This window comes from Nelusetta ayraudi, unplaced genomic scaffold (genome assembly GCF_046127955.1).
Source record: "Nelusetta ayraudi isolate G7.1 ecotype Tasmania unplaced genomic scaffold, CSIRO-AGI_Nayr_v1 ptg000002l, whole genome shotgun sequence".
Classification (NCBI taxonomy): Eukaryota; Metazoa; Chordata; class Actinopteri; order Tetraodontiformes; family Monacanthidae; genus Nelusetta; species Nelusetta ayraudi.
Window position 1 is genome coordinate 6,634,951 of NW_027466052.1, and position 23,974 is coordinate 6,658,924.

General features: G+C 42.8%; 1 protein-coding gene across 2 annotated transcripts in view; it reads right to left on the bottom strand.

Annotated features, from left to right (window-relative positions):
- Window positions 1–6,470: 6,470 nt before the first annotated feature.
- The window catches only part of gpc6a (glypican 6a), a 113,944-nt gene continuing 96,440 nt past the window's right edge, over window positions 6,471–23,974 (bottom strand). For both annotated transcript variants that reach the window (XM_076020386.1, XM_076020377.1), the window contains 3 exons: window positions 11,570–11,700; window positions 10,060–10,235; window positions 6,471–8,905 (listed from right to left, as the gene is read on the bottom strand). In XM_076020386.1, coding sequence (XP_075876501.1) covers window positions 8,685–8,905; window positions 10,060–10,235; window positions 11,570–11,700 — 528 coding nt within the window. In that variant the 3' untranslated portion in view covers window positions 6,471–8,684. The remainder of the gene's footprint in view (window positions 8,906–10,059; window positions 10,236–11,569; window positions 11,701–23,974) is intronic.

Sequence of the window (23,974 nt, forward strand, 5' to 3'; positions counted from 1 at the left end):
GAATTACTCTGAGGTGAAGTCCTGGAACCCTGCGAACAGTCGTCTTTGGAGTCTTTTATCTCTGCGCGCTGCAGAGGGGCTCGTGGGACCTTCTGAGGAGAATAGTGCTGAGTGCTGCTTAAAACGTGTACAGAGATTAATTTCATATTCCCATCGTGGTCTCTGTTTCACTCCAACTTATCACGGCGACCTTGGCAACCGCTAACATTTAGCCTGAGCGTAGACGGCAGCCTTTATCGCCACGGTTCAGACGTAGACTGTGGAGGCCTTGTACGGCTCTTTATGTTTTTCACGGTGAAGTTTGTCTCTTTAGAAACTTTTAAAGTCATGGCCACTTTTAGCTACAAAAGGCTTAGTGTCATCATAAAGATATGCACTGTTTCAACTGACACATAGAGTTTTCTTTTCTTTTTTTAACATAACAATTGGCTACTTCAAAATTTGAGGAATTGTTTGTTTATTTCAGAGTAAATTCTCTCAAGGGCTACAAATAAATTGCAATACTTTTTCACAATACTGTATTTCACCATTTTGGCGATGCATGAGTGCAAAATAGAACCGACTTGTAATGGGAAGCGAAGTGGCATAAGATGGTAATGGTGGAAATAAAAGCCATTTAAAGCCATTTGTTTGTTTGGAGTTGGGGCAATATTATCTATTATCAAGTAGATGACCGTGGGCGCTGTCACTCCAATCAGGAAAACAGCAAAACAACATAAGAAAAAAAACTGGAAAACAAAATTCTGCAGGGAGCCATAAAAGAGACACGGGCTGCTGCCAAGCCTTAAAATTCCCTTTGTGGTAGAATAAAACAAAGTGGTTCAATTACACCTTGTGGCATAAATAAATAAATAGTTCCAAGTCATTCAAAGCTTCCGCCGGAGTTTCCTCTAATTGACTGAATTCTTTGCATGACATATATTTTGGGAGTATATCGGGAGCGTTTTTTCTCTTCCCCCCCCTGCTGCCCTCATTACCGCTGCTCCCGCATGGATGGCTGACACCACCAGGACCAACCATGCGACCCATTTGGCTGACAAGCCAACCCCTGAAATCTTCTGATTTTCAGATCACACAAGTCGTGCACGGCTCCTCCCCCTCATATTTCTAATGCGGGCGGCCCTATCGTGTCTCTGCGTGGTACAGATTTAAAGCAAGGAATCGAAACAAAGCCCTCGAGTTGATGGAAAGAATTTTTGGGTTGCCAGATGTGTCAAAAATGTTGTTTCTGAGGGCAACATCAGCTTTACGCTTCCAACTGGTCAGTTGTGGCTGCGAGAAAACTAGTTTTACAGCTTTTTAACAAGGTCAGTTGACCTCAGGGTACTTTCTAACTGAAATATATAGTAAGTGAGAAGGTTTGGATCTTGTTTTCTCAAACTTTCACAGTTCTGCAAGTTTGGTTTCCATTCCTCTGACCCTCTCGCAATGGCGCAGTATTCTTTTCTTTCTTCTTTTTACGACCCATATTAGTTTTTTTCTGCTTCTCTTATTTGTTGGGGAGAATAAGATGGGCGAGAAAGCTGTACCTGCTGGCGCTGGAGCCACGTCCCCTGTGAGACTGAACTATGCAAAAAAAAAAAAAAAAGAAAGGAAGAAAAGAAAACTGAGTCACTTCTACCAATTTTTTAGAAGCACACAAAATCGGTGCGCCGACAGGCCTAGCATCCAGCTGCACAGCCTCCCCAGATTCTCCTCTTTTCTCAAGTCAAGTGAAGGGTCAAAAGGAATGAAACCGCCTCTTTTCTCGTCCCTGATTCATGCTAATGCGGCGTCTGTCAGTTCGGAGGTGGTAAGGCCCGGGGGAGGGTTTTTTTTGCTCCGAACTATCTCTTGTCGGTGGAAAGATCAGGGAGGGTAATCTCCGTCTCTGCTATCCAGGACTGTTCTGCTTTGTAATGCAGCCGTAAATCCGGGGAGAGCAAGGAAGGCACGAAAGAGAGTGGATTTGTATGGAACCCTCTGATGTGCCGGAGCAGCCAGACAAAGGCCGTGTTTCCACAACACTCCCATTTGTAGGAGAGAGCAGGGCCATTTGATTTGATCAAATAACGCCTGGATGGAAATTCATGCTCGGAAGGACTTTTTGCATTAGCCTTACACGTGTATGTAGAGATTCATTTCCCGCCGCGTGTTATATAATCTTTTTTCCACCGGTGTACAATGAAGCCGAGCAGAGGAAGCAGGTAAAAAGTCTTGCCTAACACGTAGGCAAAGTTGTGAGTAGGTGGAGGAAGAGGCATCTGTCAAAGCTGTGTGAGATCCGACATAAAGGATAAAACTAAACTATACTGAAAAAAAGGTCTATTTGTAAAATGTGTAAGAAAACTCTCAAGCAGAAAACGTGACTGGCAAGATTCCCTCTCAAACGTATTTATATCTTCTTGTATAATATTTAGGTAATTCCGCTTAATTGCTCAAACCCTGCGGGAGTGAAAATTGAAAACCGAGGTTTAATTTGGTAGGTCTCTGCTTTCAAGGGGATTCGCCTGAGTCTCCAAAGCCCCTGTACTATTACTTGTCATGTAAAAAGCAATTACAATCAGCGGCCGGGTTGAAATGTGTCATCAGAGAATCCATTAGCGGCGTCCTCAGCCTGGAATATTTACAGTCGCCAGCCTACTTTTGGAGGCAGCGCTCAGTTTTATGACTTCTGAAGGGCAATTAAAAGGCCTTATTAGTCTCACTGTCGGTCTAATTGTTTTGTCTGGAACTTTAAAGCACATACAGTATCATTTCTCAGTTGTTGTTGTTTTGGGTTTTTTTATTTTATTATCCCTGGCTCTTTAATTATGTCTAACTGCGCAAGTGTTTCTGTTGGGTTGGGGCAGAGTTTCCAGCTCAGTTCATTCAATTCTTGCTTAATTTAAGTGCCACCGTGCCACTGTCTGGCTGAGCGAGTGAATTAAAACAACACTGGATGACAACGTATAGCCACACCTTTCTCTATTTTCAGCAAAACTTTGATATACTTGGGGGAAATTAAGTGGCTTTATTTTGTGTCGTTAGCTACTGGCTGTTGAGTGAGAGGGTTAATTATACTCTTACAACACGGTAAAAACACTCATGCACTGAGTCCCCCCCCCCCCCAGCAGCCTCCTGCAGCAATCTCAAAACAACAGCCACTGACAATGAAGGGGAATGCACCAACTCATGTATCTGAGAACCAACAGGTCAGATTTGCCAAAGTCATTTATCTTTCCCTTCTTCTTGTTGTACTTCGTATTTTGCTTTCTTGTTGTAACAGAATAATTTTTTTTGAAGGGATAATTATCTAAAATTATAGGTCAGGAGAAAACATTACAATGAACAAATGAATCAATAAATAAATAAGTGAGTAAATGGCTGTTCTTGGGTTCCATAATAGATGAACACATAAATTTAGACAATTTTTCCTATTTTTCAAAGGCACTAAAATTGTCTGAGTGCGAAGATTAATCCAAATTTCCACAGAATTTACATAGTAATACAAATTCTAAACTAACCAGTGATCATTGTTGTTGTTGTTTTGTCTTTAGTGACGACAAGGGTGTTAACCAAAGCAATCCAAATGCAATAAGCACTCAAACCCCATCTTAACAGAACACATTTGTCTTTGGAATGTTTTCATTTTCTTCTTTGGTCTTTTTTACGCAGCCTTTCCATTATTAAACCGCATAAATAACGGCATATATACAAAGTGAGGATATTGTGCATAATTCTGCTTTTCTCCTGCTTTACTTGTCAAATTAAAATGATTTAAAAAAAAGTTTTGGGAAGCTGAAAGACAAAGTCTTTACTTTTTCACTCTTTTAGAAGCTGAGAAGTGCAGTCGGTCTGACAGGTGAGAGATTACTGGAGGTTTTTTCCCCCCTCCTGAGCTCCTGTGAAGAGAAGAGATGAACGTGTTAATGGTGAGAGCATTTGCATTTTATTCTAATGCCCTTTAATGTGATTTATAGTTGCGCTATTTGAATGAGCAGGCCCGGCCAAACATATAGTATACAGCATTATTTTGAGAAGATGAGCAATGATTCAGTTTGTTCCGTCCGAGACGTGAAGTTATCTTGGCGTTCTCACAGAACTGACAGATGTTGCACGTCATGATTATCGTTATAATATTTCACAAGGAATGACAAATGTACAGATTCAAAAATCGAAACGCATCTTCCGTGAAGTCCTGAGCGACAAATCTGAACCCTGATTTCAGCTGTTCTCCTCTGTTCACTGTAGTTACACCATGTGCAGACATCAGTGAGTGCAACATAAAGGCACTAAAGACGAAACACAGAAAAACAGCATTTTTAAATAAAATGTTTATTATCACCTTCATAATCTCTGTATACAAGAATGTGTAACAAAAGCCAAATAAGCAATCCATTTTAGTCTTTTAAAAATGGTAGTAAGGCATGTCTGCTTATATAACCACCCACTTCACTTCCCCCTAAGCAATTCACACAGCGTGCACCGACAGCTCCAGTAATTTTAATGTGCTCCTTAGTTTTTGCTTTTTTTTTTTTTGTTTCGTTTTTTTTTTTTTGTTTTCTCTATTTGTTTTTTCGGAATCACGACAGAACCACACTCACAGCATATGTTTCAGCAAAATGCAGCAAACGGTTAACATCGAAATGGAGTAGGACCCTGTTCCCACCGCTCGGGATAAGGATAGAGAACATCCACTACTTTTTACGCTTTGTCACTTTTTTTCTCCCCCAGATGCAGAAAGAAAATAAACAAGGACAAAAAAAACAAACAAACAAACAAAGGAAGAAGACCAATCACTCAATCGATCATTGTATCGCTGGAGTGTCTCATCAAAGCAACAGTTGGTCAGGAGAGAGTGAAACACGAGGAGGCAGTGTAGGACGGCAAACATCCCTCTTTTTTTGACGCCATGAAAGACAGATGTTGCACCATTTATAGTTTTTCTCGTTGGAAACAACAAATTAAAAAATAAAGATTTCTTTTTTTTAACAAAGCATTTTCTAATTTTATTTTTGAAAAAAATAAAAGAAAAAATAAATTAGATTTTTGAAACCGATTTCAGGGGCAAACATCTTCCGCCAGCTGCCTTGTCTTACCCAGTCACACAAATTATCTCAAGCCTTCTAAATATGGAGGTCCATAGTGGCGACATCTGCTGCTATCTTTTCCCCTTTCTGTTATCTCCAGGCTGCAAAACGATCCCCTCGTTGTCACAGACAGACAGCAGAAATGGCTGTTCCTGACTTTCGGACTTAAACGCTTTGTTTTGAAATGAATGACATTTTTATTGAATGCCCACTGAGGTGAACTTAACTCCTCCTCCTGCAGCTCTTTTCCACTTTGTTAGCCATGAAAGATTCACCAAGGCACAAAGCACCTGAACTTAACTTCCGCACATCCGAATCAACTCTTGCACTGAACCAAAGGTAAACTTGAACTCGGTGTTGCAGAGCAGGGTGTTGGTCCGAAGGCCAGTTCCTTTAAGGAACTATTTGGCGCTATACTTCCATGCAACCTTGCCAAAATTGGCACCGGTTGGTGCTTCTGCTAATGAGGTGACTTCAGATCGGGATGCTTTCATTGTCAGGGCGTCGCAACTGAGAGCCGGCAACTGAAATTATGTGTGCGTGGGAAATAGTTTAAAACTGTGTTAAAGTCTCGACAAACGGCTTCGGTGAAGCCCGGTCAAGCTAAAGAGTTGTGTTGTATTCAACCTTAATGGGAACTTAGAGCGTCGTCCCTTCTGGACATTTGTATTACACGGGACGAGGATCACATCTTTATTCTTTCCTTGTAAGTCCTCATTTTATTTAAAAAAAACAAAACAAAAAACTACCACATTTAACTGGCTAAAAGTGGAATGCACAAGTTTGTGTTCCCTTCTCTTTCTGTGATAATCCTCCCATCATTAGCTTACCTTTCTTTGGCGCATTTCTCAGAATGTATTGTAGTTTGCCTTTAGGTCTGGGTGTCAATCAAATTGGCTGAAGATCAATTTGTCCGTCCCGCCCCCCCCCCAAAAAAAAGCAACATTAGCGTAACGTTAGCGTTGTGTTTTTACTTAGGGGCTGCACGTGTGCAAGTTAATCGCAAGCTAACTGCTGCTACATTCCTCCATGGACACAGTGACCACGGCAAATCGAATTTCTACCATCTCCAAACTTTCAGATTTTTAGGATTTTCAGAACTACAAAATTTCTGCACGTCATTGTCACGTCACCGCTCATATTCTGGCCTTTGGAATTCCGCGCACAGCGATGAGTGATGTTAATGTTGCATCCTCCATAGTTGGAGATTTAAGACTTGCAGCTGCGAGGCTTTAACTACATCTTTTCCCCCTCTGATATTTTGTCAACAAAGTCATACCGGCCGTCCTGATCAGCTCAGTCAAGTCAATAATTAGGGCTCATGCATCAGTTATTTCATTTATGCTGCAGGCTGCCGTCTGTGTGTGTGAGAGTGTCCTCCACACACCCTCCGGAGGGTCCTCCACACACACACACACATCCCCTCCAGGAGCACAGCAGGTATTTGTTGAGCTGTGGTTTCATTCTCCTCACACCGACGACGCAGGGACAGCACTCCTGTGTTCTGTGCTTGCTTATGCAAAACTTCTTTGAGATGATGTTTATTTGTTGGATCGATGACAAATCCTCTTGTTGAAACAAGACCGCCGGCTGGCGACGCGGCGGCATGTGGGGCCGCTATCATTGGAAAAGCACCAGAAGCACGATGCTGTGGGGTCTCTGCTGCGTCCTCGCCACCTGATTTTCCAGAAAAACAGTCCGAGCTTGAACAGTCTGGCCGCTGAAAGCCACTTTTGCTCCGCGAGCCTGTTTCCACGGTCAAACAAGGCGGGATTGGTTTATGAATAGTAACCCCAATACTACAAGTTCGCTCAGCCGTTAAATCTGATTCGTACGGGCCTGTCGGCCAAGTTGTTGCCTTATGTAACCTCTCGCTTGCAGCAGTGGAAGGTCTGTTTTGATCGGTCGGAGGAAAAAAAAAAGCCACAACTTTGCCACTATGGATTATCCGAGGGAATCTCTCCCAGTACGCCAACATTTTTGTTTTTGTTACACCCCTGGGTGTCCGCACAGAGCAGCCTTTGCATAATTACCCTCTATGGAGCTCCAGAAAGCTACTCTGTTTGCATCCTTCCATCAAAAAAGTTGAGTTTTAGCTCCCTGATAGAGGTGACGCCTCGTCGGATCTCCTACCTGCCTGGTGGGGTCTCAGAGTCGGGAAGGAAACAGCCTTTTGTGACATCACAAAGGGCTGCTAATGCTAATTTGCATACATAATTCGACTCTCGGATAGAGGATCTGTTTACTCTGCTTGTACTCTCCTTCTCCTCAACTCAACCAGTCAACCTGATCTGCTGTCTGCCTGGCAAAAGACCGTTTTCCCTCTGTTGCCTTTGCAGCTCGGCGTTTGCCTACGAGGAAATGTTACGCACTGGTCGATAATTAAGGTGTAACTAAGAATAAAACAATGCTCCCATAACCTACTTTCCACGTCGAGCGTCGTACGAAAACATCTGTTGTGAGTTTTGCGTTTACAAATGTTTTTTTTTTTTTTTTTTTTAAATCCACGTGATTCATTGAAAATAGAAGGCAGACTGCTATTGTAAAATGGCTTAGCACTGTCATGGAAACATAATAACATCCTAACAGTTGGGTGGATTAACAAAAAAAAAAAAAAAAAAAGTAACGAAACTGTTAAAACAAAGAATAACATTTCTTCAGTAAAGTTTCCAACAAGACGGCCTTCGAGCCTCGTCCCTGGAAAGACACTGCAACTGTTTGAAAGCACAATACAATCATTAAAACAACCTTAAAAATATAGACCTTTTTTTTTTTTTTTTTATCTCTATGGGTAGATGTTATTTGTAACGTTAAAAACTTATGAAGCCAACAAAAATACTTTGTGCAAAGTAGTTCTCAGTGCATTGCGTTTGCACGTTTGCAGGGATAATTAAATGTGCAACTATATGGTGGCTGCAAGAAAATGCTGCATCCTCAAGCCACAGGAACATGGCCCAAAGAGAAAAAAAGCACTCTACAGGTCCTGAAACAACCCAAGCTGTGCATTCTGCAAACACTAGAGATCTATTTTTTCTCTCTCGTCGTTTTCAATAGTTCCGCACATGCACAAAGAAGACCTCTCCACCTTTTTCTCTGAGAGACACACGACTAAAAGGATAAAATGGGCGTCATTTTCTCGACCTCACCATACAAGTTGTACGAAATACGAAAAAAAAAAAAAAGACCAATGCTTCTGAAAATCAGAAACAGCAGCTGTCCAAAAGAGAAGCATGTCTTTTTTTTTTTTTTTTAAATACAGTTTTGGAAAAAGGGGAAAAAAAAAACGCACAAATGAACAACACAAAAAAAGAAGAAAACACCGCCTGTTCTTCTTTTCAGAGATGTGAAAGCTAGTTCAGTGACGGCAGCGAGCATTCTTTGGAGGGAGCAGGATGCAGCACTGCACTCACTTCCAGTCCGACCGAGTGGAAGGCCACTCTCTCTCTCTCTCTCTCTCTCTCTCTCTCTCTCTTTCTTCCTCTCTCTCTCTCTCTCTCTCTCTCTCTCTCTCTCTCTGGGGTTCCAGGACATTCTGCGTGTCCAGTCGGGGATCAGCAGTAGGACTTGCCTTCAAACACACTGTTTGCAAACAGCACAAGTGTCAGTCAGTCAGTCAACCGGCAGCCCCGTTCATTATCTCCGTTGAGTCTGCAGGGCCGCCAGCCAGAGCACGAGGGCGATCGACACTAGCAGCGGGGAGGGTCCGCAGGCCAGCGACTTTCCGGCCGCCACCGCCGCGCGTTCGTCGCTCCTGTCCACGCCGATGACGGGAGCCTCCGTCCCGATGTAGACAAACTCCGTGGTGCAGCCGTCGGAGCAGCCGCTGCCGCTGCCGGAGCTGCTGCCCTCGTCACCTGCAGTGAGGCGAAAAAAAATAAAAAAATAAAACACTGATTTAAAATTACTGTTAGAGAGATTTTTTTCTCTGTTAAAATGAGAGTTTTCAAATTTCAAATTTTAATTTCAAATTCATTTCTACGATTCCATGACTCCCGAGCCGCCGACGCTCAGATTGCAATTACCGGGGTTCAAAACCAGCATATCTCTGTGTGTGTGAGAGCGACATAGTCCTACATCAAGCAAGCCCATTCTCCCAGTTGCATGTCAACAACCCGAAAAAAAAAAAAGACTCCCAAACTGTGATTTTTCAAAAACCACTCAGAAAAGGTTTCACAACAAGGTAAAAGCAGTCACTAAGAAAGACGTGATTGGTGTTAAACTGCCTTGGAATGCGTTTGGCCAATTACTGGCTGTGTGACAGTTGCGCTGTTGTGAAGGAATCCTTTCATAAATAGGCTTGCCTGGGAAATAAAAGAGGGAACTGTTGTCGCCTAATTATCATTGGCGTCGTTCCTGTTTCTCTCTCCGAAAATGACAGCATTTTAACTTGGGACTTTCGCATTCTTGGGACTCCCCTTTTCTGTTGGAATTCTTTTCAAAACACATCCATTCATCATTTGAGCGATAAAGTCCTTCTAGTGTCTGAGGACTTCAACAAGCTTGTTCATTTTGTTATTGTATTGCAGTATTTGTTTTGTGCTAGGGACGCGCAAGCTAGCAAAAGCAAACACGTTGGCCAATGAAGATTTTAGCTTTGACTTCAGTATTATGGGAACAGGAAACGACACAGCTACGTTGACTTGAAGCAGTTCTGTGCTGAAAATGAAAATGAACAAAGTTATTGGAAAATGACGGAGCCCTCGGGCCTCAGCGGGATGTTATCAATCAAGCAATGGATTGGCCTGTTCTTAAAAGTGAATCTAAGAAGATTCACTTTAAAGACTGAAGCTGAATGGGTTCGTATGGGGACAGGCAGGGCACTCATTTTTAAAAATAGTTTGAAAGTGAAATAAAATCAATTTAATTAGGACAAGAACTACTCAACTCGGAACACTGTGGACATTATGTTGAATGCATTTCATCCTTTGTAGTTTTGCAAAGTTTTGCAATTGACATTTGATGACAAAAGTCGGCGTGTCCCGTCAACTGGGACGAGGGACAAACTCACTGGAGTCCTGGAAGTAGATGTCGTTTCCGTTGTAGGCATTCTTCAGTTTGTTGGTCATGACACGCAGGGCCATGATTTGCTGTCGTATCAATGTGTCAGGCCTTGTGATGTCCACGTCCATCTCTGGGTTGTTCACTTGGTTAGTGAGACCCTCCTTCACCACCTCGGGGAAGTATCTGGACACAGAGGAGAAACGACGTGACGGATATAACATCTGCCCCTCTGCAGTGAGCGCAGTAGGGTTGAAGGATAACGGTTAGATTGCCTCACCACCGATTAGAAAACATCTTCGAGAATCACGGCTACGTCAGCAGTAAATTTAGAGGACAGTGAGTTTAAATGCTTTTCAATGTAATTGCAGAGGATTTACAGAGACACTCGTCTCTTGCATGTCGGCTTGTTCTGCAGCTGTCAATCTTCAGAGGTTGTCAGTGAACGTTCAAACGTTTCTGGCAGCTCCTCTTTCCTCTGTTCTTTTTTTTCATATTTAGGCTTCTTCTGCTCTGCAGCCACAAATCAGCTGCAGGACAGGAACACGAGGGAGGCATCGAGTTTGTGTCACAACAGCCAAACTTCTCCTTCATGGACCGCTAACCTGATGTGAATGTTGCATTTTATCACGTTTCCGGCAAAAGTCTCTCGCTGCCTCCACTTTGATTGCTTCTGCCGCAAATCAAGCATGGCTTTCTGATTTCAGTGGCGGGTGCTATTAAAAGGGGAGCGGAGAGGACTGCAGTGTCCGCGTGTCTCACGACAAACAGCTCGTGGTCTAATTAGAAGATGCTTTGAAAATGATTGAATTACTCAAGGATGAAAATAATGGACGGGTGTAGAAAGGCAACATATGGTCCGGAGGAAATCACACGTGATTCAATGGCTGAGATAGTCGCAGGTTTATTTTTAGTGTAGCCCCGTGTGTGTTTGAGAGAGTTATTTCATTTTCACTGGACTTGGTGCTTTGGTTCAACTAAACATTCCTCAAAGGGAATCGAGCCTTTGCTGACATGCGAAAAAGCGGATACGTGTTGTCCTCAGAGATTGAGCGCTTAAAACTTTTCCTATAAACTTAAAAATCGCCAAATGCAAAACAAAAACCAAAGTGTTCTAAAAATGGGAGACATATTTGTGTTGGTTTAGAAATTTTTGATGTGGCGGACAAAAAAAAAAAAAAAAGGAAAGAAAGGAAACCCGACGGATTTCGCAACAACAGTCCCAGCTCGGAGTTACTTTATTGTCCCGGGGAAATCTCTTCAGCAACTAGATTTAGAGCGATTCTTAAAATGGCTCCTGGCAGCGGCAGGCGACCGGTGGCTCTTTTATTGCACCATCTGGTGATTACTTGGAGAGGGCCAAACGATGGGGCCATAGATCTCCTCTGCCAGACACAACAAATCGCCGGCCCATCACCGGCGCGGCTCAGCGATACTCTGCACACAGAGCCGCGGCGATAAGGAGCCGCATTGTTGTCAGAAAGGAAGCAGCCCAGTCAAGCTCTCCAGCCCGTCCTCACCTGCCCTTCGCGTGGCTGTTCCAACACTGCTCGTCGTCGGACTCGGTGATGTTTCCCCGGGAACAGATTTCATCCGACAGGTTGGACCAGAACCTCTTGGACTCCTTCAGCTTCACTTTGATGTCAATCACCTGCCGAGGGGCAAAACGGAGCACGGGAAGTGTGTCAGCCTCGTGATTTTTCTCTCTTCCAGGGGCTAATCAGGCAGAGTGGGTGGCGGCCGTCTCCGAGGGTCTCCGCGATTAGAATTAATCACTTTTGAAGATGTTTCCGATAGAGTGCCCCTGGAATCTGCTCCAGAAGTCGAAAGTTCATAAAACAACATTAAAAAGAGAGAGAGACGTGTATTCATTCTAAGTGCAGATGGCTCAAACCTGAGTGTCACATGCTTCCAGCTTTTATCTTACAACTGAATGTACAGCAATAAAGTCCAGAGCCCAGAACAAGCAGCAATAAGAGGACGGTCATATTGATCATTTGTGTGTGTGTGTGTGTGTGTGTGTGTGTGTGTGTGTGTGTGTGTGTGTGTGTTTTAAATAAACATATTGTCTATATTCTACTTGATGTGTATGTGTGTGGCTGTTGTGTGCGTCTCTGTAAAAAATACTTTCCGGGCATAAAAAGCATCGTTGATGAGGCGGAACATTTTTAGTTCTGTGTAAATGGTTTTGGGTTTTACAGCACAGCTGCGCCTGACTCATAAATTGATGCGGCCTTTTATGTAACGCGACGCTCAAACCCCGTAGTCTTAATCGTAAGTTGCAACACTGCTGCAGATGACGCCTGGTGGGGGGAGAGTTGCTTCAAGCATCCAGCTTTGCAGAATAACTTGTTGGAGGGTTGCAATATTTTAATGTTTGTAAAAAAAACAAAAAAAAAACAGCTTGATGCTTAATGAGAACCGTGACAAATGTGACGCCTGGCATGTTGAGGCAGCTCTATTGTTTGACAGTGGCGGGAAAACACTGTGGCCTCAGGTAACAGTAACAGTAACAGCAGCAGCAGCAGCAGTAGCTAAAGTCAAAGCCAAGCCAAGCCCATTCAGTCATTGCAGGAACCTGCTGCACCATCTAAAAGGCCCAGTGTGTGATATTCAAAGGAGCAACAAGCAACAGCGCCAACAGCAGGTATAACATTAAAACACTGTTGGCAATACGCTTTCTTGCCATCAGATGCCGCTACAGCTCGCAACGCTTGGCCTCTAATGCCTCGCTCTAATTGTGTGTTATGAATTATGAGTATTTAACAGCGCTGTGCGTCTGCACGGACCATCTGTCGGTTTGAAGATTTGTACGAGCTCGCCAGCTTTTTTTTCTTCTTCCTTTTTTCTTTTTTAAAGGTTAATGTATGAAAAGGGCTCGAGACGGACAGGACAGCCAGGGAGACGACTTACAAACAAGCAAGTTTATCTGGAAGCTTCTATTTTCAATAAAGTCTTCCCGTTTTATGGGAACCTTCAAACCTATAAAACAAACAAAGGAAGCAAAAAAGTTTTGGTGAAGCTACAGACTTCTGCCAATACATGTTTTACGAAAGATTGCGCTGAATCCAATACCAATCTTTTCTGCAACAATGATATTCCCACAGCTCCCTCCATATTCACTGTTGTGCTCCACTCCTTCAGGCCACAAAGAATGAAGAGCTGCGTTTCTCCATCATAAGGTCCAACCAAAGCCACATGCTGAACCTTACAGTTATTACAATTCACTCTCCTTCCTCCTGCCTGAAGAAAGGCCTATGCCTTATGTCGAGGATGCTGTTGCTGGATTTGACTGCAGCTGACTGGTGGGGTGCAATATTGATACTGCGGTCGTTTCCCTTCCATTTAAATTAAACTGCAGCATTGTTTATTCTCATTTTTTTCCTGTGCAAAACCAACAATTGTCCTCACTTGTCCTCCATCAAATTCCTTTAATTTATTATTTTTTGACTCGTTCTCTTTCGTGGAGAACAACCAGTGATATTGTTGCCGTTTAATGTCAACATAAAGCTGCCATCACAGATTTGCGATTTCACAGATCTTTTGGATTTAATTCTCATTGGTACTGAGTCCATAGCAAGCAAAGCATTTGGTCAGGGCTTGAATGAGTGATTGGCTGAACTACTAGATTTCTATGACCGCCAAGCCAGGCAATCAGATTTATCATTGTGCACCATCAATGAGTGCACCGTGCCCTTGCCCCTTCGCACCGTGCTGTGAACTGGAGCTCTTGGGGCTGGCAGTGCCTTGCATGGCAGCAGCCACCCATTGGTGTATGAGTGTCTGAGTGAATGAGAGGCAATTTACCATCTACCATTCTTGCCACAGTCAGTCTGGAATGAGAGAGAGAAAAAAGCTGGCCAACAAGGAAAAGCAGTTCCATGTTGTTTTCACAAGTGTTTTAATATGTGTAGTCCAATCCTAGCAAACTGAATCAGAACCATGCTAATTAACCCTGAGTTGCACAGGGTTTACCTGCCTGCACCTCTTAAAACTTACCATATGCAAATAAAGCTGATTATTGATATACAGAAGAAAAATGACTAAAAGCTTAATAACGAACAATAAAAATGCTATTTTAATCATACAATTTGTTCTATTCTACAATACCCACGGTCAACTTACACATGAATGTACCAATCAGGAGAAACAGGAAGAATGAATGGATAAATAAATAGAATCATAACGTTATTGACTCCTCATTTAAAGCGAAAAAATTCAAAACCCAGCTGGTGGTCACAAAAACAACAATATGGGGGGGGAAACAAACCTAAAAAGCCCCTCCTCAGGTCCTCAGTTGCATTACACACTATCACACACATGCATCGTGACATGCGGCTGTCACGGTGCGCCGGTGTCACTGGGGACAGTGGGGAGCGTGCGCTGCTGCAGCCTCGGGTCTTAAGAGGACATGAAAGGGCCTGTAGCACCAGGATGTCGCAGCAGGAGACTGGCCTCACATTTGATGTGCTAATCCTGTCATGGACACAACAAAGCTCGTCAGAGTCAAAGCCCACAGATGTGGTTGTGATTCACTGCGACGCCGGCCCCGGCGACAAAATATGGATCAGATCACAACTGGTTTGGGTGTTTGTTTTTTTGTTTTTTCTTCCTTCAAATGTTAAAGTTTGAAGACATTAATGAGTCACTGGCACAGGTCCAATCCCAGCAGACTGGCGAAGAGGACATGCAGTTCAGGAAGTTGTTTAGCGCCTTTCTAAAACATGAAAATAAATAAATAATAATAATAATAAAAAAAAAAAAGCTTTTTGTGATTCATTTAGATTCCGGAGCGACAAAAAAAGCAGCAGCCGTGGGTTTTAACATAATGGGCTGTCCACATAAACAGTGTCAAAAAGTTCAATATCAGCGCTGCTCCCCACACAAGCGCTGCGGTAAACAAACACTTGTTCATAAATAAATGCAAACTCGCTCGGATCAACACACAAAAGCGTGCACACACAAACACACACAGGCAGTGTGTGAAGGGAGCATTGTGAAGGGAAAAAAAGGAAAATAAAAAATGTCTTCACAAAAGCGCCCAAGGCAGCGAGCGAGTCTGACTCTGACTGCAACGGTTACAGCTTTTCAGCACAGCCGCGCTGCTGCTCTCGTCGCTGCAGGATTAGGAGGGAGCTCAACCCTCGGCGCTGCCCCTCGTCTCAGTCGCAGCCCACAGTTCACGGCTGCGCTGCTTTACATCTAAATAACCCTGATTGCAGGCGCAGGACGCCGATGCCTTTTGTCGTTCTCTCCGGCGCTTCCTTCGGACACGAGGAGGAAAAACTTCAGTGGGAATTTGTTTTGTCTGGACTGTGAACTCTCAGCTGACTGGACAGCGCATTATATGGTGCTGTCAAACTGCGTTATTGTAGGAAAACATACGATAAAATGCATAACAATAAACAACGTAATTCACAAACATACTGTTTTGAGTCAGATAAGGAGAAAAATCAACATAGTTGCAGCTCATAGTTTTCAGGAGAAGTCGCCTTTTAAGTTAAGAGAAATATGAAAAATGTAATTAAGGGAGAACAACAGCAGCATTACATGTGTGGGATGCCGGGCTAAGCAAGCTGACCTTTATGTAATACTGCAAAATTATTATTCAAACAGAATTGATAAACAGCTTAAAGAGGTGTCGACTTTGCCAGCAATATTTTACTTGTTTGTTGCCGTACTACTTGGCTTAATGGCTTGTTAGTCGCACGAGCGGCGGCGCTATCGAAACAGCAGAATTACAGGCGTGCCTGGCTTGCATGTTCACGGCGAGATAAGGTCATTTATTTCGGAAGCCGGCTGCAGATTTATGATTTTTGCGATAAGCCAGCAGCCCACAAAGGTTCTCTGCCGACATTTACCTTTCGGGTCTGATCAAATACGCCACTCACATGCCGCATGCACATCAAAAAGGGCAGCTGGCCGGCGCCACACACAGCCTGGTGTGTGCGTGGAGGGACTTGTGGGAACTCAAAGGGTGAAACGTTGGAAGGAGAGAAGAAATAAAGCGAATCCAGACTGCCTAGGACTCTGGGTGCAGTTTGTGCACCAGCTAAACATTTAAAAGCTTCCTCTTTCATTTTTCTTTATGAAGGTCGTTAAGTTTGACACCAATGCAGTTGGCTTATATTCATCAATGCACTTATTTATTGGGGTTCTCCTTCCAAAGCAGAAGCAGCTTTGTGAACAACAGCTGTTGCGCTCATGATTTAGTGTATGTGTACTCGCAATTACTGTTAACAGAGATGCCTTTTGCTGTGGGGCAGCCTTATTATCGAAGCCCATCCAGCTGCTTCACAGAGAGCTTAACATACATACTTATACACTGTCCAGCTTCAATCTCAAGGCTTTTGCTGACATTGACAACCAGTTAAACTTTAACTGTATTATTTCTATATAGTCACTGATGGCATTAGCCAGTGTTCAGTGCAACACCACTGGTTTCCTCTTTTGACTCAGCTCAGCTGAGGCTGAGTTGTGAACAAACATACTCTTCAGATGAATCCCCTCCACTTAATGGTGGGGTACCACAAGGTTGTGCCTTGGGCCCCATTCCTTTGTCATACATTTAGCATGTTATACACGCACTTCCCCAGTTTAATTGGTCCTAAGGAAAAATGTAATTTACTTGATTTGCAGACTATCAATGGCCCTACATGGACAAACCCATGTAGGGACAAACCCAGAAATGTAAAAGGAAACTTTCTGATTCTGACAAATATTGTCATTGGCCCATTAGTTTTTTTTTCTGTCACCATGTTTTGATGACACATCATGTCATTTTTGACCATCAGATTGAAATTTGTAGCTATTTATTTTCAATTTCAAACCAAAAACATTACAAACTATGGCATATTCCTCCCTACCTCTGTGATGCTATCACTAACTACACTATCTACTAACTATTAATGTATTGGCCTGATCAGTCATCACAGTCTTAACAACAACAAAAACGGACTGGGAGCCAGTGTAGACGGCTCCCGGTCCACTTTTTACCAGTTCAGATTTGATTTGTTTTTAAGAGTCTTGGTGGCAATGGTGCGCTTGCAGCCTCTCACTCTGTGCCAGAACACTCAGGTCAACAGACCAATTGCTTTCTGAAACTCCTAGATTCTGGTGCAAAAGTAGAGGCTATGAAACTTTTTCTGTGGTGCCCCATAATCTGTTGAAAAGCCAACCATTTCACGTAAGAGAGCTGCCCAGACCATTGATCATTCTGAAGCTTGGCTGAAACCCAGCTCTTCCTCTCGCTGGATTTTAATCCTCGAGAAGTACTGTGTATTCGCTTTGACTTATTAATTATTACATTGTTTATTTTTGCAGATATTAATAAGGTTAATATTGACATTGGTACAATTTGTGCAGTACTTCTGTCAATCAACGTTCGTTGTTCATAAATAAACCTCAATCTTTCAGACAAATACATATAGTTTTTTTTCTGTCACCATGTTTTGATGACACATCATGTCATTTTTGACCATCAGATTGAAATTTGTAGCTATTTTTTTCAATTTCAGCTATTTTTTTTGGTTTTCAGTCATCTAGCAGCTGTCAGTGGAAGCATCATATGTCCACGCCAGTTGAAGAGGAACTGAAGTCCAACAGCACATTAGTTACACTACATTAGTTCCAATGGTATTTTCACCAGTTTATCTCTCTTTAGTCGTATTTCACTATCACCCCCACAACGCCCCAACACACACACATACACACACACACACACACACACACACACACGAGCTTTATTGCTAAGCTAAGAAGTGGTTACAATACAAGACTCAAAATTGTATGTCCACTTAACTTTTGAATCTGCAAACGTGCAAATAAATTATCATATAAATCATAGCATATCGTGGTCACAGACAGTTATGTGTAATGCACCTTTTTACTCTGCATAAATACATTTTTTGCTTTGCAATATTTTAGAAATGTTCCGATCAAAGGATTCTGTTTTATCCTTTTTTTTTTTTTTTTTTAAATAACTGCAGGCAACAGTCTGGTTTGGCTACAACGGGGCAGCAGATACACTCTGGATTAGTTGGCAGGTTATCACAAGCTTGACGCGGAGAGACAAACATGCACTCTCCTATTCACTCCCATTAACCTAACCTGCATGTCTTTGAACCGTGGAGGGAAGCCAAGGAACCCCGAGGGCGCCATGCAGGCAGCCAGAGAACATGCAGTCTCCACACAGACAGACCTGAGTGGGAGTCCAGCTCTAGACCTTCTCGCTGTGAGGTGACAGCCCAATTACTGCACCACTCTGCCACCCTGCCCGCATTCCTATAGTTTCTGTGTTCACAGTCTGTGGCAGCTGATCTCAAAAGCCACAAGCTCAACTGACTTTAGATGGCAGAGAAGCAGAAAAACGCTGGAAAAATGATCTGGGGCTATACTCAGGCTCATGTTGACTTAAAAAGCCAGAGTGTGGTTTTATGACTACACGCTAGAATTCAAGTGAATACCGATTTTTAGAGACATGCACGTTGAGAGAAAACCAAAATCGATGCAATGCCTTCCCTTATTTGGAGCCAGGAGCCAGATATTAATTTGAATGTGTTTTGCTGTTGGGCTGACGGTGTGCATGAGCATCGCTTCTGCAAAAGAAATTTTCCACAGAAATTTATTAACAACAAATGTCAAGGCAGTAACAGCAAACACTGGAGCCATTACGGCTGACCTTCAGCAACACCGACCTGAAAATAAATTGTCGCTCAACACCGTTGGGACCCAATTATGGGTGTGTTATCCATTTGGTTAGGGCTGCGTAGAAAACAGCTTTTTATCACAGCTTTAATCCTCCCAGCAGGTGAACTAGTCAACACATTATTTGGCCTCCTTTCAGATTATGGCTGGAGCTAATTACACTATCAGTAGAAACTCTTACTATAATAGGCCCACACAGCTGTTAATTCTAGCAGCAGGCAGGTGGTACGTTCCATGTGCAATTCATGTGTCCATCCAATTACTGAAAAGACCTTGATGGATTTTTTTTTTTCATGTTTATGTTTGTAGTTGGCCCATTATTTATAGCACGGAACGTTTTTCAAAGTTCGCATTGTGACATACAGCCTTAATGCCACCCAATATGATCAAAATAGTCTGCATTTTTGTGAATTTTTCCACTTTTTCACTTAAAAATAGACAAACAAACAGAAACAAAACAAAAACGGATGCAGAGTGCTAACGAACCGGAGCAGCTTTTCTTCAGCACAGTCCTGCCAAACAAACCATGACCTGACTAATGTAAGCACAGATGGGAGTTTTAAACAGAGCTGTTTTTTTGCCTTCCATCCCAAGAGAAAACATACCGTTTAAGCAGAGGGAGATTAAAAAACAACAACAACAAAAACTCCAATGCTTCTATAAGAGGAACTTGGGAGAGCAACTTCACAAATTAGAAGCAGTGTCATGATTTGAAAAATGCAGTTATGCAATTACTCTGCAGGCATTATTAGATTTATCATTACATTATATATATATTTATTAGAGGGCATAAATAGCTTCTAGACTTGGAATATAAATGGAGTAAAAACAATTTGGCGCAATAACATATCAAACAGCATATGTATTCATTTACGGAACTAATGATTAAATGTATCCCAATGGTAACCAACTCTGAAAAAAATGCTAATGTGATGATTTGCACAGCCATGACCAGCAAAGTTTGTCTGACCCAACATGTGTGCAGGAGTTTAATCATGAATACAAGCCAATGAATTATTTATGCCGGTACTGGCATCTCTATTGATTGACCTTGGACTGGCTGTGGGCATTAAAAACAACAACACTGGGATTAACCTTTTTTTATTCTCTATATGACTCTAGCATCTAATTTTCTCCCTGGAGACAGTGTCAAAGGGGGAAACAAAGTCTCTTTGGACAGACGCGGAAACAACTTGAAAGAGACGGCAGCAGACCAGATACACTTCGGACCGGAGACTTTTCAGAGCAATCAGGGAATTCACCTCAGTTAGTTCGGCTCATCTCAGCAAAACAGTCTAAGCGCCAAAACAATATATACAATACAGGAGTTTGTATTGCTGTATTTACCAAAAGTGTCTTATGAAAAAAAAAAAAAAAAAAAACTCGATTAAAAAGACCAGAATAAAATGGGAGAGAAGCTTAAAGCCCACCGCTTTTTTGGGTCAAGTTGAAACCAGGAGACACCAATCCGCGGTATTCCTATCCAAGGAAGCAGTCTCTCAACTCCAGACGGATTTAAATTAAATAAAGCGTGGCTGGAATTTATTTTGAAAAAAGGAGAGGAGGAGAGAAAAAAAGTAGGATAAATCTCCAAAGGGAGGCAGCATAAAGCGGTCAGCTCCTTGTTATGCTCAAAGCCACTGGGTTGGCCAATTCAAACACAATGGTCTGCCATTCTGTGATCCAGTGTTTTCAATAATGCACTAAACAGGATTTTCCTTTGACACACTGTGGTTGGCTTCACCCACCTGCCTGCCTGCCTGCCTACCGGCCTACCTGCTTGGCTGCCTTCGCAGATAACTTGCTGGGCTCTATGCTGCGCTAAAAGCTGTGGTCTGTGTGGGAATAGCCACGTGTTGAGGGTAAACCAGCGGCCACGATGAGTGCCGAGGGAGGCAGGGGAAGGACGAGGGCTTCTCTGGCAGCGACCACTGACGAGCTGCTCGGAGAGTGAAGCCGGGCATCGCGGAGCCGGTTCGGAGGTCCCAAATGTAGCAGTGGATGGAGAAATTAGGATGTCACTGCCACCGCCAACCAGTGGTACAGGGACACTCGGAATGTGAAGGAAGAGAGCGGGGTGAGACACGGCGTTTCCTTGTTTTCTCCATTTCAGTTTTCTTTGTGGGCACTGGCTCTGAAAGATAGCGTCCTTATCACGTCCTGTCTTATCAAGGAAATATTGACTCTCTGCCGGCTCTGATGCTGCACAGTGTTTGCACGGCTCACAATGCACACTGACCACAGAGTCAATACTTATGTATGCAGAGGAAAATGTTGTTTGATGCATGAGCATCAAGCTCATCCTTGAGGTTTGAGGTTGGAGGTCAGTGTTGTTGGGAATACTCCATAAAAGTAATCCAACTACTGATAACTGATTACTCCTTAAAAATTAGTTAAATTTAGTTAAATTCTTTAACTACTTTGTTTCATAAGTAATCAATTACTAATTACTTTAGTTAAAAAAAGATAAAGTCACAGTTGAGAACACCTTGCTTCCTGCACATAACGTACGACGAACCACAATATTCTTTCATTTAGACCAGATGACCTCAAAATAATCTTTGTATTTCCAACTATCAAATGCTCGTTTTGGTGCGTCGTCGCAAATCAATGATGTTGCGTACACTGGTGGCTGCATCATCAATCTGCAACATCGGTGTTTTTGGTTGTTTTTCCAAATTTCAGACATTTTGAAGATAAGACATTTTTAGCTTGCACAATATTTCAGAAAAGTAATGGAATTGTTACTTGATTAAGTAAGTATGATTTAATTACCATTTTTGCCAGAGCAATCCCATTACATTACTATGTTACTAAAAAAGTAGTTTAATTAGAGTACTGGATTACTTAGTAATAGATTACTTGCCAATACTGTTGGGGGCATACACTCCTCCAAGCCCTGTCAAAACCAGGTTGAGGTAGAAACTAGAAGAGTACAGCCGCAGCCCATCAACAGCTAACCTGCGCACATCACACAGTGAGAGCCGCAGTGTGCACCGTTCTACAGCTAACCAGCAAAACACGTCACCACCTTCCCCCCCCCCCACCCCCTCACCCCCTCCCTGCAAGAGCCAAAAGACATTTTTCCCCTTCCTTGATGGTCATGTGATATGGAAAGGCGCCAAATAACCGTTAAATGTAAAAACAACAAGCTGGAGTAAGATTGATGTTCTGGAAAAAGTTCTGACAGGAAAGAGCAGGTGGTGGAAGTTTTGCATGTAATGATGCTGGAAGAACACAAGAGCGTCAGGAAGCAGCAGCTGTGCCCCTCCACCTTAATAGTAGCACATTTTTTTGGAGGCAGCTTTCTGCTGAGTGAACACGGCTGATTATACATCAGTCTCCGTCAATATCTCATCTCTTCTGACAGCCAGAATCAGCTCCTGACGGACAGATTAATCGGCCCTGTTCAGCAGTCGCAGGTGAGTCCTGCGCCGTCCCAAATCACATTATCAGGTAACTTCATTTGAGCTTTAATGGATCCAAAAAAAAGAAGATTAAAAGTTGTCAGACAATTCGAGAAACTATATACCTCCATCCCTCACCATTTTCTCCACATAGACACAAAATTGTGGCAATTTGACGAAACTCCAATGGTGCATATTAACTCTGAACTAACTTAATGTAATGACTTTATTTTATCTTTAGTATTATTATTATTATTATTATTATTATTATTATTATTATTATTATTATTATTATTATTATTATTATTATTTTCTTTTAAATATATTATTTCCATGTTTGAGTTTCCTTGACTAATGTTTAAAGTGTTATTATCTATCGCATGCAATTGGTGTGCTCAGGCTATGTTGTCCATGCATTGTGTTGTGTTTTGTCTCTATTGTTGTATGTTTCACACTTCAAACCACTTCCTGCTGTAACTCAAATTGCCCTCTTGGGACATTAATACTTGACTTGACTTGACGCAAGTCATTCCAGTTGTGTCCGCAGTTACTCGATATTGTCTTAATATCACACAAACAAAAAAGCCCAGTTCACTGTGAGAAAATTATAAATGTAATACAACCATCTCCCACTTTGGCAGAATAAGCTTGCACAATTTAGATATGCTCAGTTGGTTACACACTGTTTCGGCATTTAGCAGCTGCTATGAATCGATTATATTACAAAAGAAAATGTGGTTAAGTTCCAATTCCACTGCAACATGAGTCGCAGAAATCTCCACAGCGCACATACCTGCGCTGCTGCTGCAACATTAGCCCAGTGTGCACATTACAGTGCCGAATTAGCACTCCAGCACAATTAACTGCTCTGGAGGCCCGCCTCCCACTCCCCTCCCCTCCGCCAACCCTCCTCCTGCCCCCTTGTGCCTGCTGATCTGAGCGGAGAGTGAGACCATAAAAACAAAAAATGTATTAAACAGTTGCGTAGCGCACGCCAGATTGCCATTAGAGCTGTAACTACATCCATTTTTGCCACACGGCTCATGAATTTGAGCAATTTGGCTGCGTCGCCATCGTGGTAATTGGCAGTTGTGTCTGCTGCTGCGCTGGGTGGGGTGTTTTCTCAATGACTGATTGCTCTGGCAGGAAGAAACTTTCTCGCGGGAATTGGGATTTCGACTCCTATTCACAGGGTGAAAGATGTTTGGCTCCGTCACTCTCCCCCTTTCTCTCTCCCCCTCGCTCTCTCTACGTGCTCTCAAGGCTGACTCATTTCAGGCGAGCGTGTGACTAAAATGCACACAAAAGCGTGGACACGTTGGACTTGCATCCGCTGCACACTGAACTGACTGATTGAAGGGAATGAAACTCTTATCGCTCATTTTGCATTTTTTTTTCTTCCCTCCCTGAGAAAAATGGCCCCCGTCCCTCCATCGCTTACCGGGCCTGGCATGCTGCTGAAATGTCAAATGGAGCGTGCAGAAAGGCCTGACCGCCGCTAATAACACAATTGCTTTCTTTCCAGCTGCAGCCACATTTCACAACAGCGCTTGCAAAACAAACCATTAGCGAGGCTCAAAATATTTAGAAATCACTCAAATAAATCAATAATGCAACCCTCCCCCAGGGGGCATCAATAACATTTTTCTCTTAGCCATTTTGTATGTATGCGCTTGTGCGCGTGCGTGCGCCGACAGTAACGTCTTGTCAGCACTGCTAGTTTAGGCTGATAGAGAACAAAGTCATTTCTGTCAGAGTTGTTTTCATCAGACATTTGCTTATCGCGGGCAAAATAAATGAGGGGTATGAATG